General features: G+C 43.3%; 1 protein-coding gene across 1 annotated transcript in view; it reads right to left on the bottom strand.

The window, feature by feature from the left end:
* Positions 1–8,791: 8,791 nt before the first annotated feature.
* The window catches only part of WDR44 (WD repeat domain 44), a 76,495-nt gene continuing 67,786 nt past the window's right edge, over positions 8,792–17,500 (bottom strand). Inside the window, exon 20 of the mRNA XM_085869207.1 lies at positions 8,792–11,271. Coding sequence (XP_085725333.1) covers positions 11,153–11,271 — 119 coding nt within the window. The 3' untranslated portion in view covers positions 8,792–11,152. The remainder of the gene's footprint in view (positions 11,272–17,500) is intronic.

Here is a 17,500-nt window from a genome sequence, read left to right as displayed (position 1 = left end):
GGCATTGTCAGGCTGAAACAGGAAAGAGCCTTCTCCAAACTATTGCCACAAAGTTGGAAGCACATAATCATCTAAAATGTCATTGTATGCTGCCGCGTTAAGATTTCCCTTCAATGGAACGAAGGGACCCAGCTCGAACCATGAAAAACAGCCCCAGACCATTATTCCTCCTCCACCAAGCTTTAGAGTTGGCACTATGCATTCGGGCAGGTTGTGTTCTCCTGGCATCCGCCTAACCTCGATTCATCCGTCGGACTGCCAGATGGTGAAGGTGATTAATCACTCCAGAGAAAGTGTTTCCACTGCTACAGAGTCCAATGGCAGTGAGCTTAACACCACTCCAGCCGACGCCTGGCATTGCGCATGGTGATCTTTGGCTTGTGTGGCTGTTCAACCATGGAAAGCCATTTCATGAAGCTCTCGACAAACAGTTTGTGTTGACGTTGCTTCCAGAGTCAGTTTGGAACTCGATATAGTCTAGAAGCCAAAATCTGTAGCGAGCCTAGAAAATAGGTTCGCTGCTGATTTCATGTTAGAATGGTGCAACTGGTGTTTTTGAAGAGTCTAGGCATGACCAAGTCTAGTTCCACTTGTTGCCAAGTCTGCATCTGAATATTATGGCCGCCATGACAGTAATCAAAATGGCCGCCATCAGATTTAGTCTTTTTTCTTACTGCAAATTGTACTAGCCAGAAATTTGTCATTGATTGTGAAATACTATGTAATATGACACAAGGAACACTATTTTGTGCTTTATTTTTGTACCGGATCACAACTTTTCACATAATTGACAACTGAAAGACGAAATTGAAAATGCACATACGAGCAACAAATGTGAAAAAGAAAATGTTTAGCACTATTGATGGAGATGGGTTTACAGTCAGTCAAAGGTTATTTCAACAGCTGTCAGATTCTTTCTAACACAAAATTACGTTGCTTTGCAGAAGAGAAAAGTGTTGTGAGAACACCCAAGTACAATTTTCAGAGCTATTGATCGGCTTGTACACTGAACGGGTTCCTACAAAGGGCTTTGCATCCACATGCTTTCGTGCAAGGCATTCCATTCCGTGTACATTTGCACCGTCGAGTTGAGCATGACCCACGGCATTTGCATGTCGTCAGTTCTACACAGTAAGCAGTAATAGGCTGTGCAGTCATGAGTCGCGGCTGAAATGTCTCGTTGCCATCTTTGACGACCTGTTCCCACCCACAGTTCTCAGGTGCAGGTAGATGTGGTTCAGATTCCAAGGCTCTTCTCCACACAAAAGTCTGGTAGTGCGCTCGCTTGATGTGTAGAATCAGAGCATCGCGAGTTGGAGGCAGATTCTCAATAGCTTTGGTCAGACTGAGAAACAGATCACATCTTACTCGCTGAATTGAGTTATCTTGGCCATGAGGGTCATAAAGCCTGCAGACAAATGACTCAGCATCTGCAATCACACTCTCATCAGGAATTTCCTCTTTGCCTAGGTTATTCAACAGGTGGGAGTTGTTTTGAAAGACAGCCCATGCAGAGCGCATGCCTTTCCACCAAGGACTCCACTTTCTATCCAAATGTTCTCCAGGCCTGACGAATCCATGTACTGTCCGAGTATTTTCGTGAAATTCAATTGGATATGAAATCCTCCAAGCATGATGACCAGATCCTGACAGCCGTTCTTATCCCATTGCAGCATCTTTGCTTTGCAGTAAAGCTGTTCATCAAAAGTGATGACAGTGTACTTCTCCCCAATCTTCTTTGTCATTGCCTGGCATTTCTGTAGAACCGTCCACAGCGTGTCAAAGTCATGTGCTGGGGCATTCAGAATCGGCATTGGCCCGATGACTGTCACTGGTGGCTCAACTGTGGACATCTTCTGGTTAAAGCCACTCCAGCCTGGAACGGCCTGATTATTTTGTTGATGCAATCTGGCCAAGATCCAGGCAAGCTCCTGAGTGTTGGCTGCTTTGATTTTTCTGTTCAACGGGTGAGTACCATGTATGCTGCAGTGGTTCAGAGAAAACAGGTTCTGGCTTCAAGTTGGTCATATTGGCCTCTTGGACGCTTGTCATTTCAGGAGGGGCACTGAGAACTTTGGAGCGGCCAGGTTTAATCTGAATGTCCATCACTGGCTCTTGTTCTCCCTTGCGTCTGAGGGCCACGCACTGACTTGCATGAAAAGTGCCAGACCCAGTCAGCGTCTCCTCAATTATGTCAATGTTGTCATTAGAATATCTCAAATATCCTGTGGTAGTTGGGATGTTGAGAAAGTTCCTTGGGATCATGACATTTCCATTATCTCGGAAGCATTGTCTAACATCATTGGCAATTGCTGTGTCAATGCGCCTCGCTGTATCGTACCCAACTGTGTGTGCAGCTGCATGAAAAAGATTGACAAGCTCTTTTGAGCGTGTAGCCTGGTGAAGAGCAAGGCCAAGGCCCAGGTGTTTGGGGGTCAGTTTTTTGCCTCCTGAAGCCACATGAATAATGTCTTGGCAGATGCTCAGAACTTTGTTCTTGGTATCTGTCTCATCCGCTTCTTCATTGTCCATCTTGTCAGTGCTGTCACCACCACAAAGAAGCTTTACAAGCGTGTACAGGGTTTCAGGTACAATTCGCTCTGCATTTTCTGTGTTCAGTCCACCGATAATGCTATGCCCTGGAGAGTGTTTTACGTCACTGTAAATCTTTATGCCCACTCTGAAGATCCAGCTAAGGATTTCGTTCTCATGATGAGGCAGACTGCACTTACTGGGCCAATTCATCTTCTTCAGAACTTTCACCTTCTTCAGATAAATCATTCACGGCGGTTCTCATGGCAAACTTTGTCACAGTTGAGGATGCAACTATGAGGGGTTTTGTGACATCCAATGGCTGCACGAATGTCACCTTGTCACTACCAAAGTGAACCTCCACTTTCTGCTTGAAATTGTAGCTTTTGTAGGCTCCAGCCTCAATTCCAAAATCATTCAATAACAGCATGCTGTAGTATTCCCAGATGTTTTTCAGGGTAAACACATGTCCCTTCTGCAGCTCTTTCTCAAGCTGGTTCATCACATTTCTGAAACAGATGCTTTCAGGAGACTGGTTTTTCTCTCCACTCTCCTTTTTATACTTTCTGCGAAAAGAAACATAACACTTGAGGTGATATTTACCTTCAGCTGCCATCAAGTCTGAAACACCTGCAAACCTGTGACGCATGATGGGGTCAAATTGGGCCAAACTAAGTATCCTGGATGATGTGTGATCAAATTCAACATTTGTCAGGACACCAGCTTTTCCAGGAATGTCAGTCTGGCAGAAAGCGCATTTTGACCAATCCATAGCGCTGTGCGCGGATCTTAGTGACTTTGGGACATGGTATTTCTCTGAGGAACCTGATGTTGTGGGTATCTCTTCTGCGTAAGTCACAGATTGTGGCTGAATCCTTGACTTCAGTCTGTCTATTTTTTGTGCGCGAGTAAAGTCACTATAGCAGAATTTGTGCCATTGAATCTTTTCGACGTGCTCCGGTACAGAATATTTTCTGATTCTTGAGAATGAGTCAACATATTTAGCGTCATTATATTTCTCTCTTTCTTTGCAACATTCAGCTACAGTTTTCACACCAACGATTGTAGTCTTTCGAAGTGGTGTTGACTTGCTAGTTTTTGAACTGTCCTGGCAAATAAAGCATTTATTCCAGTCTACATGCTCTTCTTCTTCTCGATCCCTTGAACCCCCTGTGAGAAATCTTGCGGCTTTCATTTTTCAGTTAGTCCTGGGTAACAGAAAAACACAGTTATGTAGTTTAGGTTCATTTTATAGCAAAGTTGTAAAATTCATTGATTGTGGTTTGTATAATCAGACATTCTAATTCGAGCCTGAACATTTCTTTAAAAATAATATAGTGAAAAACAAGTCATATTATTTTTAGAAAATGGATGGAGCAATGTTTTTTTCTATACTCCCATCAGCTCAGGCATGCTCAAAAACATGGAAATCGACCCTAATTTTGTAATTTCATGTCAATTTGCGGCTGAAATATGACGAAAAGTGTATTTAATGGCGACCATTTTGTAAACCGTCATGGCGGCCATACTATCCATATCCAGAGTTGGCAACAAGTTGATTCACGTTTCTGTGTGTCTGGACAGTCAATTTACACCTGTTGCACTATTCTAACACGGAATCAGCAGGGTCATACACTATTCTGCATTGGGCCTCCTGACTAATAGTGAGTGTTGCAACTGACAGATGGTTTTTCTGTGCAACGTGCTTCAACACTCGGTGGTCCTGTTCTGTGAGCTTGTGTGGCCTACCACTTAATGGCTGAGCAGTTTTTGCTCCAAGATGTTTCCACTTCACAATAACAGCACTTACAGTTAACCGGGACATCTCCAGCAGGACAGAAATTTGATGAACTGACTTGTTGGAGAGGTGACATCCGATGACGGTGCCACGATGAAAGTCACCGAGCTCCTCAGTGCAGCCCATTCTGCTGCCAATGTTTGTCTGTGGAGATTGCCTGGCCGTGTTTGATTTTATACACCTGTCAGCAATGGGTGTGGCTGAAGTAACCGAATATACTAATTATGTGTGACCGCATACTTTTGGCCAGGTAGTGTATGTCTCCTGAAGGCACCGTGTCCACAGAGTAGGTGAGTGGTTTGAACACAAAACCCTGTGGCAGTCTGACATGAACTTGAGTAACAGCTGAGGTGTTGCTGTCGATATTGACAGTTGTTGACCAATCAGCAAGATAATACTTAAACCAATGAAGCGCAATGGATATCTCCTCTGAGCGATAGATTATATTATTTGTCTTCACGAGAGTTATCATTGTGGAACAAACCATTTTTCTCAATACTCTGCCAATAAAGGTCAGGTGTGAAACGGCCCTGAAGTTAACTCCAAAAACAATCCACGCCTTGTCCATCTCCACGTTTCTTCACTTTGTGCAATCAATGGGCAGACCATTCCTGAACTTTGAAGGAAAAATTGGGAATAGGGAATCGAAGGGGGGATTGCCATGACCAAGACAAGGATGGGACTGTTCGCTCGCTTGTGCATCAAAGTACGCTTCCCGTTTTCTCCCACGGGAAAGAGGCAGAAGGTCGCTGAAGTCCGTCCCTTCATGTAAGGCCCCACCGTACACAAGCCAATCTCAGTGTGCACAGCCGCATCTCCGCATTGTGCATTTCCATGTTGTACATCTCAACGTTGTCCTGCCTTGGGGCACACTCCAGCCTTGACAGGGGAAGGAGATTAAAGGATTATATTGAGTGCCACATGTTGGCTACAATAGAGATTGTCAGGAAGCCATGTGTGGAGTTGGCCTTGGATGCCATAGGCACACAGATTGGAGAGCAAGGTAGGATGCCAGACTGTATAAAAAGCTTGAGATATGTCCAGAGAGATGGATGGCCCTGATCTCATGTCTGACAGAGGGCCTCAATCCATTGTTCGGTGAGTAGAAGCAGCATGACTAAGGTGCCAGAGATTTCTTGGTACTGCAGGCGACCGAGTCAGCAACAGCAGCAATATTCTCAGGTGACCTTCCTGATGTTGGTCGGACAGAGAGCCCTCTTCTGTTTGGTGAATTCATATTAAAGACTGTGCCATGTTGTCTAAATTTTTTTTCAAACCTTTGAACTTGAAACTTGCTGGGTGCTTCCATTGTTGCAAAATGTGCACAGAACAAGCACCTTGTCTGGAAGAACGAATTTGTCTGCAGATAGTTTTCTCCAGAAAATGACTTTTCTTCAGGTGTTCACGACATGGTGTGTGAACATCACAGGTTCAAGAAACTTGGCAGGTACTCTCTCTCTCTCCTTTAACACAGTTCAGACCTCCTGGAAAATGAAAGATTGAATGAAAACTGTGAAGGTTATTTAACTTTTCTCAGCACCCACTTTTTTCGGTCCCCGTGTATATTCACAATCCTCAACACACATTCCATTGGAAAGAAACACACATTAAAAATAAGAGGAAGGAAACAACTGAGGGAATGAAATGCAAAAGAACAAAATATCCTTTGTTTGTCCAAATCTCCCTCCATCTTGACCTTCAACTCTGTTGTTGGCGTTTCCCCCCTAACCCCCTCCCCTCCTTCTCTTTCTCTCTCCCGCTCCTTTTGCATCCTGTTCCATTCAATGTACTAGCTTTTCTATGCGTCTCAACTGTGTACTGCACATGCAAATTTTTTTTAATTTATTTTGTGGATAAAAAGGGAAATGATGTTTAAGGAGTGAGAATACCACCAAATTGTGTGTGTGGAGAACCACTGAATCCAAATCCAGCCACATGGAATTCCATTAAGAATTTGGTGGGAATCGAACTCGGAAATGTGAAAAAGATTTATTTATCTACACTAATAAATGTCAACATGCATTTGTGTGTCTCCTCCCTTACTCTAAAACCATTAAACCGAGCAGCCTGAAACTTTGCATGCATACCAAGAAAACTCCAAGCACATACAAGAGTGAAAAATTGGGTGTTTGGGTTAATTAAAACACCCCTTTTGAAGATAATTAACGGCCTTATTTAATTATATCCTTCATCAGGCAATCCTGAGCCACCTCATTCTGGGGTCTTAAGGCATATCCTGGATAACCTCGCTGGGGTCTGAAGCCACCATGTTTTTTGGCTTGCTCAACCATGCCTTGACTCAACAGGCCACAACGATTTCTTAACGACAGTTGTTTTTTCACTTTCCTCACTTATATTATCAAATGCCTGATCGTCATCCCCACAAATCGCTGGATACATTGCAATGCTTGTAAACGTCTGGAGACGTCAGCATTCGTGGCTTTATTTAATTTCCACACATCCCATAACCTCAATAATCTCTCAAACGAAGCCGAATTACAAAATTTAAGCCCCAAAATTGTACTTGGCAGCAGTTACGAATGCTAAAAATTGTTCATTTGTTTAATTCAGACATAGCCGTGTCCAAATGTCCAAACTATTGCTTGCCAAGCCAGCCATCCTTAACAATTTAATTGGAATTCTTGTTTGAGTGCTTAAGCTGCTTGCTGAGCATCCTACATTCAACGGTTACAGTTCGTGTACTGATCGGGATGGATAGTTGGCAGTTACTACAAGGTAAAGGTACATACATGGGTATATTTGGATCTGTAATTTAGGGACTCTCTGCGGGTACGTGTGCATGCCTGCATGCTTGGTTAAGGGCACCGTGGTAGCAAAGTTTCATCCCGTGTCTTGGAGGATTTAACGTTTAACCGCAGCAGCATACGAGCGATCACATCTTCCTTTGTCGTGACTGTTTATAAATCAATTTGTTATTTTATACGACTCGGTGTGTTTTACAAAGGTTATATGGGTTCTCTTTGTGAGTTTCAAAGCAAAATACATTTGATAACACCTGATTTCCGAGCCGTTGACTGTATTAACGTGTTTTCTCAATTATAGAGCCAAATTTTTTTTTCCACCTGTCACACGACATTGGTGTGTATGTTCATAAAGCATAACATATTCTCTGCTAACTCCCCTACCCCCACCCTCTCTCTTTGTCCCATCCTCACTCCACCCCCTCCTAATACAGTGCAGCATCCTCCCACCCCTCTCTCTCTTTCTATCTCTGAACGTATCTGGATTGTGGTCGTATCTGCACATATCCATAGTGGTTGTATGTGCACATAACCCTATACGCTGCCTTCCCTTGCCCCACCCTTCCTCGGGCCTCCAGCCCTCAGTATATATGGGAGGGATGTCTCAACCACTTTAGGATTCCCAAAGAGCATCTTGTCCCTCATTGGCAGCTGAGCTGATACTTAGGTAGGCAAGAAAATTATTATGCACATGCCCACAGCTTTTTAGTTTTACTCTAAATGACGAGAGCCTTTCATGCCCCCCCCCCCAAAAAAAAAATGAGCTGACGCTCTAGGTCCCTTGCCTTTTGGGTGATGTGAGGAATGGATCTGTGTAATACGATAACCAAATCCTTAACAGTTTTTGAAAACACATACAAAAATGGCAAAAGTCTATGGACGGATGATTGGTCAGTCCGACGGAGCTCATTTTAATACCCCCGGTCTCTGACCTTGTCAGAGGGAAAGGGATTGAATCCTGAAAGGGCACATGTATCCAAGTGATGGCTTGATGGTGATTGCAACTTACTCGATCCACATCATTCCTATTCGGACAGCCAAAAAGCGGCAACTGCACTAGACATTGGCAAAGGGAGAAAAATGCTGATTATCGCTTCGTTACTTGTGCTAGTAAATGGAACTCAACATAAATAGTTTTCCTTATTCATATACAGTACCTATTATATCTATAAACGAAAATCGATACACAAAACAAAAATCACGCTGCACGCACCTTATTCCAGCTAGAGTACCACATTCTCCTGTCGGTGACGTGTGAGAGGTACTGCTTCGTGGGTTATAATCATTGTTAAAAGAGGCTGTTGTAGATGTTCCTTGAAGGCAATTCAAACAATGCAAGACAATTGTCTGCATACATATTTTCAGCTGGATCACGTGATTTCCATATTATAATCCAAGCTCGTCTAACATTCTTGGGAAGAAAAAAAAAAAATGGGAAATTAACCCCTCCTAAGCATACATAATAGATGGATAGCCCCTTATCTTCAAATGTGTTGCAGCATTTATTGACAATTTTAACTAAACAATCATCTTTATTTTCAACTTTAAGCAAGTTCAAATTACTGAGTAATCCTGGTAAGTAGCATCGATACACCTCTTTGCAGTCAAGGTTCAAGATTTTTGTGATTTCCTAGCTTTTTCAATTGAAGATGAAGATGAAGATGAAGATGAGTACAATGAAGCAAGTAAAACAACATCGTTCAGGAGAAGAGACTTTAATAGACACATTCACAACATATACATAGGTTAGCAGGAAACTGCAGTGATAACAAACAGGCATGGCATTTGTTGCAGCCACACCTGTTTGAACTAAACTTCCTGAGCGACCTGCTGTATATTTTTATAATCCCTGCAAACTTCATGCAACGTTTTTGTTCTGGATATTGTCCATCAAGCAAATGCTGCAGAAAAAGCAAACAAACATAAAACTGCATGTAAACCAGAAGAGCAATTTTAGTAACCAAAATGGTGAGCAACCAAAATCCCAACAATACTCATCGAGCAACTCGTACGAGCTGTCGTGATGGTGATGAAAACGGGGAATGGGAAAGGAGGCTTTCCACACTCAATTTGGGAGACCTTGCAAGCATACACCACAATTACACTGTGCAATCACCAACAGATGAAGGGAAAGAATAAATAAATAATGTTATTAAAAACTTGTGTTCTTTTTGAAATACTCCTTCAAGGATCTTGGGCAAAACCTGTTTGGAGGGCATCATAAAGAATGACACCGTCGACATTCCATAAGATAATTACTCTGAGTCGGTCATGGCCACCACCACCACCACCACCACAGCAGCAGCAGCAGGAACAGTAGCGCATGATATTATAAAGTACATTATGTCTGCAACTGTTCCAAACATACTGCTGAGCAACAGGAGCATGCCATACGCATAACAAAATGATAATCCAAAGCTTAAGGTGGGACACGGTTAGAACAAAAGACCAACAAGTAAAGCACATTTCAGTGGTTATAACCATATGTACAATACTTTGTCAAGCAAGTCCTGAAACATCAAAATGAAAAGGAAAGAAAAGAAAACATTTCCGAGCAACATTCAGTTGAGGACGGTTTTGTCACAGTGTCAGAACGTCTTCTGGGTTAAAGTGAGCACACTGATGGAACTAAAGACGAAAAACCTATCAGAGATCGGGTAATCACATCCTGGTGGATATTGAAAGATTTTGTCGTGAACATGTAAAATCAGCTTGTTTTGCACAAGTCCTTTAATTGTTGGGCCATTATGACGTGTATTGCAAAAACGAACAATTTCCTGATTGCTAAGCTTTGGAAATCCCAAAAAGCAGCATTTTTTCCTTGACATTGTCCTCAGAAGTTTGATCATCTGTGTGCACATCTCTCACCCTTCATGAGACGTCCTCATTTTTGGTGCAAATATATTTAAATCACAAGTTACTGAAAAAAAGTGGAATAAACAAGTAAGATATTTTGGTGAAGAGAAACCCCAAAATGGTGGCTCATCACAAACTCCAATCTCACCGACGCTGTAATTGCTGAAAGGTACCGTGGAAAAGCAGTTTCAGAGACGTGTGCTCAGTGGCCACAAAGACAAAGCAGCCACAGTATGCAGGCCTCTGATGACAAGTGCATCCAACTTTGAATCTCTTTACCTTTGCAACTTAACCCCCACACGATGTCGGTCAATCTTCTTCTCGCATCTCCACGGCCAATCTCGATGATGGAATGTCCTTTGGCTTGGGCAACGAATATGTTGTCCCCTCTCAGGACTTAAGCAATCATAAGAAACAGAATATATTAGAATGGAATAAAATATACTCAATACAAAATTAAATTATTAAACCAAATTCAAATACAATTGCTTCCTCCGAAGCATACACCAACCAGACACGATCATAGCCCTGACAAGGACTCCCGAGTCCAGCCGAGTAGCTGGGGCACAGCAATTGAAAATGTAGAGTTGTTACTTCAGGAATGACATAGAGCAATGTGAAAGTTCAACAGGTGTGTGCATCGTGCTTGTTTAAGCAAGTCTTGAGCATCGTCTGGAACGTGATTAATCGTACCTAGTTTGGCTCTAGACTCATGATGCACCACCGTTCTCTCAGTCTTATTTTCATGAAATTCAATGGATTTACTACAAAGAAATTGCTCTTCGATGAGCATTTGCACAAAATATATGAATGGTAAATATAATTAAATTATGCAGACCCACATAGGCCTTTAGAGTACAGAAAAATGAAGAGCATTCCAGAATGAATGGACCTGGAGGGCCTTCATCAATGGGGAAAAAAAGCAAAACAAAAAAAACAACAACGTATTGTCGTTTGAAAAAGGGGAGAAGTCAATTAAAGGACAATGCAATGCATTGAAACACTACGTTACACACTTTTCCTCACTCATACAGGAATATGATTGGATTTGATGATGGTAATAGCCAATGCAACCGAGAGAGAGAAATATTCTACCTGCACAAAAATCAAGAGAGATCATTAATAAAGGGGAATTGAATGAGTCTCTGATGCGAACATAGCAGTTAACTTTGCAGATTTGTGTCATGCTTGCTTGAGTAGAAGATTACTGTGCAGAAACTTCAGGAACAGCGTTAGGCTTTTTTCGTCGGTTTACAAAGACTTTGATTGCTCCTGTGAAGTCAGCTGTCACCAAGAAATCTCCAGCTTCACCATCCTTCGAGTCTGCAAAGAGGCAACAAATGTTTGTTTGCTGGAATGAAAAATAATTCTATTTGTGACTGTGACCTAATTTTTCCAAACATTTTCCAACAACAAATTTTTCAAACAAATTCAACAAAGAAACAAATTTTTCCAAAAGTGTGTGTGTGTATTGCATTTTATCTGCCAAGCAAATACCACCCATCACTTTGCTGACAGAGATACTAAGGGGGGGAGGGAGAGGGAGGGAGAGAGACACAGAGAGAGGAAACATGGATGGGTGGGTGGGTGAGTGAGCGAACGAGGACGGATGGGTGGGTGGGCGAGCGAGGACGGATGGGTGGGTGGGCGAGCTAGGACGGATGGGTGGGTGGGCGAGCGAGGACGGATGGGTGGGTGGGCGAGCGAGGACGGATGGGTGGGTGGGTGGGTGGGTGAGCGAACATGGATGGGTGGGTGGGTGAGCGAGGACGGATGGGTCGGTGGATGAGCGAGGATGGATGGGTGGGTGAGCGAGGATGGGAAGGTGGATGAGCGAGGATGGATGGGTGGATGAGCGAGGTTGGATGGGTGGGTGCAGCGAGAAGAGAGAAGGAAAAGAGGACTAAGGTCAGCATGAGGGGAGGGAAATGGAGGGGAAGAGAACGCAACGTGAGGGGAGGGGAAGTGAAGGCAGCATGAGGGGAGGGGAAGCGAAGGCAGCGTGAGGGGAGGGGAAGCGAAGGCAGCGTGAGGGGAGGGGAAGCGAAGGCAGCGTGAGGGGAGGGGAAGCGAAGGCAGCGTGAGGGGAGGGGAAGCGAAGGCAGCGTGAGGGGAGGGGAAGCGAAGGCAGCGTGAGGGGAGGGGAAGCGAAGGCAGCGTGAGGGGAGGGGAAGGGAAGGCAGCGTGAGGGGAGGGGAAGGGAAGGCAGCGCGAGGGGAGGGGAAGCGAAGGCAGCGTGAGGGGAGGGGAAGTGAAAGCAGCGCGAGGGGAGGGGAAGCGAAGGCAGCGCGAGGGGAGGGGAAGCGAAGGCAGCGTGAGGGGAGGGGAAGTGAAGGCAGCGCGAGGGGAGGGGAAGCGAAGGCAGCGTGAGGGGAGGGGAAGCGAAGGCAGCGCGAGGGGAGGGGAAGCGAAGGCAGTGTGAGGGGAGGGAAAGTGAAGGCAGTGTGAGGGGAGGGGAAACGAAAGCAGTGTACTGCTGCGTTACTGGGGCGAATGTGCTTTTAATCGTCGATTGCGAAAGTGAACTTGGTATTGCAGACTGGTTTCTTTGAATCCACATTCTCAAGTTACTCATGGGTACTCTCTCTGGTGTTTGGTTCAAATGTTTTAGAATATCGAAATTACAGTGATGAGTAAGGTCTATTGAATAAAGTGAGCATGAAACTTTCGGAGTCTTCTTTCACCTTTCCGAAATAATTCCAAACTGCACTTTTTGCCTTTTGAACGACATGTTGACATTTCATCACTTGGTGTATTGCCTACCTGTCCATCAGCAAAGCAATCAAGCATGCTTTAATGGCCAACTCAAAATGCCTTGCAATTCATTAAAAAGGAACATGCCCTTGGGGAATTTTTAGTTAGCAATTGACTTGCTTTTGCTGCTATATTGCAAATGGGACACCCAGGGGCATGTTCCTTTTCAATTAATACATGACCAGGCCATGTGTAACCGTAAAATACCCAACAGGGATGAAAAAAAACGTTCATTCATATGAAGTAGGAACGACTCGAGTTGACGTCGATTTCCGTTCCACTCCATTCCTTTCAATTCCTTGATTGGAATTGAGTGCTTTGGAATCAATTCCACCCACCACTATTAAACACTCAAGCAAGCACTCCAACGGAACGGTTAATAAGGAATGTCTGGCTGGGTCATACTGAACACGGGAATATCCAGAGATGACCGGAGTATCAAACAATGTGCAAATTGGACAAATGAACACTTTTTTTTTTAGCAGTCTGAACTGCAGTAAAGTTCAATTTCGCAATTTAAATTTTGAAATTCGACTCAGCCAAGAGATTTTAGAGCTTATCGCTTTGAAGCTGTAATGCTTATAAACGTCCAGAGAGTTTTATGGGGATGGAGTGTAGAGGGGAGAAGGGGTTTGAGAAGAGGTAAACGTGAAGTGAGGGGAAGGCAAGGCAGACATGCGGTGGAGTGTTAATTACGATTCACACTGGCTCATCAAAATTATTCTGCATAGAATAACAGTGAAGATGGAAACAAAATAATGTCTGAAATACATTTTCTCGTGGTCATACTCTAAACATCACCCAGACACGTCCGGAGAGAACCACTGCCCGGACATGTCGGGAGTATCAAATAATGTGCGTTTATAAGCATCACAGCTGAAATGTGATAAGCTCGAGAATGTCTTTACCTGAACCTAATTTTAAAATTTAAACTGTGGATTTGACCTCAGCAGCAGATCCAACTGTTCGAAAAAGTGTTCATTTGTCTAATTTTAAAACAATGTTTGACACTCCGGACATCTCAGCGCAGGTTAAGAGCATGTGCAGAAACAAAATAAAAGCATGTACACTCGGAGACTCTCAGTGTCAAACAACGTTCAAGTTGGACAAATGAACACTTTTTTTAAAGCAGTCGGACCTGGTGCTAAGGTCAATTCTTCAATTTAAATTTTGAAATTTGGCTCAGGGTAAGCGATTCTCGAGCTTATTGCATGTGCGGAAATGAAATAAATCCACAAACAATGGCGTTTGGATGTTTATAAGCATTGTGATGTACACAGCGATTTGTAGGTATGAAGATGAGGCATTTGATGATAAGAGTAAGGAAAGTGAAAAAAACCCATTTTTGAGCGCTTTATTATGAAGAAACTGTTGTAGCCCGTTCCAAGATGAGGCACATTTGAATAGGACAACGAGGTGACAAAGGATGAACCTTGATAAAGGACAATTAAATAAGGCCGTTAATGATCTTCAAAGGGGGTGTTTAAATTAATCCAAACACAATTTTCATTCATGCACCCCTTGGAGTTCCCTTAGTATGCATGCAAAGTTTCAGACTGCCCAGTTTCATGGTTTTGGAGTTATGGAAGACACACGCACACACGAATATAAAACTCTGCTTTGAGTTTAGGTTAGGTTCGGTATGGGAGCATGTGGCGAAGCAGCACGTCATTGAGTCCATTTTCCATTAGTAATCAAGGGGCCTCCATCTGGTCATCCCCAGGCATATGCCTGGCCCATCCCCATCTCCTTGAGATGCCGATCAACCTGCTGCAATCACAAGGCACATGGTCTTCCCGTTGACCTTCTCCACTCACGAGGCTCCCTTGCTGAGAGAATCTGGTGAGCAGGATCAGCGTCAGGAAATCGAGCCACATGTCCATACAGCTGCAGCTGACACTCACGGACTATAAAGTAACAAATATCATTTGAACCTCTCTCAGCAACTGCTTGTTGGACACAAACTGTGACCAGCGATCGCCAAGGATTCTCCAAAGAGACCTGGTACTGAAGGAGTGAAGTCTTTGTCTCTCAGATCCTTTGTCAGAGTCCAAGTCTCACATCCGTACTGTAGAGCAAGACTGGAAGCACCAAGTAGCAGAAGTCTCAGACTTTCGTCCTCCTGCATGGGTACTGACAGCACCACACCCCATGATCCAGTGAATCCATGACTCCCCAGAGAAGAGAAAAAAAGACCAGGCCTGACCCAGATGTTTATTGACATCCAGCTCCCAACCCGCAGAGACATGACTATCACTCCCAAGGTAAGTGAATCTCTCCCCGACCTCAACACAAACAGGTGCAGCCCAGGCAAAAATAACATTCCTTTCCTGAAGTACTTCTCTGCAGACTACCGTAGTAGGTCCTGTTACCAACTATAGCATATGAGAGTACAACTCTCATATACTACAGTTCTAACAGGAGCATTTTTGCCTGGGAGACAAGACAGTAGCATCCAAGATGTCATTGAAAGCCTGGATCTTTGTTTTGACACAGGAAACCCGTAGTCCTAGTGGCTCAGATTCCTCATTCAGTGCCTCGAGTGCCCCTAAAAGGACATCAAGTGTTTCCGCAAGGATGACTGCATCATCTGTGAAATCAAGGTCAGAGATCTTGACATTCCCAAGCGATGCACCGCAGCTTGATCTCTCCAACATCTTCCCCAAAATCCAGTCCATGCAAGTGTTGACGAGTGTGGGGGCCAATATATACCCCTGACAAACTCCAGTGATAACTGGAAATGTCAGAGATGGAACCACCACAACTCACAGCACTCTCTCTACCAGGTATCGTTCAGAATCAGATTGATCAACTCTGATGGCACCCCACAAAGACCGACAATCCTCCAGAGGGCATCCCAATTCACTGAATCAAATGCTTTGTGGAGATCAACATGCGGAGGCCAAGAGTTGATGAGAAACAACCCTCAAGACTGCATCTATGAACAATGATTTGAAGCGTTTTTGTTTTCGCCCTTTAAGAAAATGCAGGTAATGCAGGTAATGCAGGTACAGTTGTTACAGCCACTGGTCCATTCCGGTTACCTGGTACAAACCCTGCAGGGTGTGTCAAAACGGCCGCAACCACCAGCTAAGTCCACAACCCTGAACAGGTTCCCAGGCCCGTTTGCCATGTTACAGTATTCGTTGAGGCTGTAGAAATAACTTGAGACCGCTGACAGACATCCATGACCTATCTAATTTGGCCGAGCAACTGTTGGTCACAAATGGGGTTTGAGGCTGGTTTGAACTGGTTTTCCAAACTTCAACCTGCAATCACCCTAAACCACGAAACGAGACTACCAGAACATGGAAAATCCACCCAAAGACCAGGTATATTTAAACAAGCAAATGTTAGGGGGAAGGATTACATGAAGCAAAAATAGTGCAAATGTGTATGTAATGAATAAACAATAAAACCACCCCTTACCCTTCACTCACTATACGAGCCCCAAAAATGGACCAAGCGAACGATAGGTTCCTTAATTAATTTAAACTTAGGGCCCATTCAATCACATGGCAAGAGATATACGTCGGGATTTTATGAGACGAGAATAAATCTTGTAAGAAAAGCCGATAAAGACACTGGCAAAAAGTCCGGTGGCAGATCTGTTGAATGTCTCATCGCTTCCGTGCTGAGAAGAGAAGGCGCAGCTTTGTTCTGGTGGGGTGCGATTCAGCTCACCAGGAGTAGGCGAGAAGCACAGTGTGCTCTGCACCGATTCCAAGATTCCTTCTCCCTTCGTGCCTGCCTATTTAATCACCACTCTCGGCAGGCTCATTCGCGCATTAAAGCTGCAGCACATCAGGCGTTTTCAGTATTTCTCAGCTCAATGAGTCATATGGCCACGTGCCACAACAAAAACTTTCCACATGACTCTTATGGTGATTTTAACTGCCATTTTGAGACTGCAGTTTTGACAGCACCTGTGCATTCTCCCATGGCGTCTTGTGCCCAAAGTTTTGTGTGCGCTTTTTAAAAGACATATTTAAACAGATACAGAGAAAAAGAACATAGCTGGAAGGGCACTGTTCAATGTCGTGCTGTCGCCAGATATGCCTCCACCTACATTATTACATCATTATATATACTTGCACCAAGTTTGATTTAAATCCCTGAACCCAGATTCAAAACATTAAATAATTCTGGCTGCCTGACCATGCATCCATCCGATCAGGTTGAAATTTAAAACATATATTCCCCATGACTACTAGATCGTAATTGTGAAGTTTCACGTCGATTGATGAAGCAGTTCAAAAGAAATTATATATATATATATATATATGTATTTTAAAAGTTTTGCATAGAATCCAATATGGCTGCCAAACCATATGACCTATTGATTACTTGTAAACACCTTGGTATCCCCAAGGCTTTGGGAACATGTGGGTGAAGTTTCCTTTCGATCCGTCAAGCCGTTCTGGAGCAGAATAGTTTTAAAAGTTTATTCTTCAAAAGAAAAAATATATATATATATATATATATATATATATATATATATATATATATATATATATATATATATATATATATATATATATATATAAATAAATAAAATCGCTGCCAAACCATGTGATCGAATGACATCATAGGTGGAGAAGTTTTTGTTCCTCATTGAGAGTCGATCACACCTGCAAAGTTTGCCTCGATCTGTTCAGCCATTTCGGAGATTTTTGAAGGCTTTTATATTTAAAAAAAAAAAAATGTATATATGTATATATATATATATATATATATATATATATATATATATATATATATATATATATATATATATATATATATATATGGCCGCCGA

Source organism: Eptatretus burgeri, chromosome 2 (genome assembly GCF_056783735.1).
Source record: "Eptatretus burgeri isolate ZD-2024b chromosome 2, Ebu_testis_v1, whole genome shotgun sequence".
Classification (NCBI taxonomy): domain Eukaryota; kingdom Metazoa; phylum Chordata; class Myxini; order Myxiniformes; family Myxinidae; genus Eptatretus; species Eptatretus burgeri.
The sequence above is the reverse complement of the archived record's forward strand: the minus strand, read 5'-3'. Positions and strand labels throughout refer to the sequence as shown.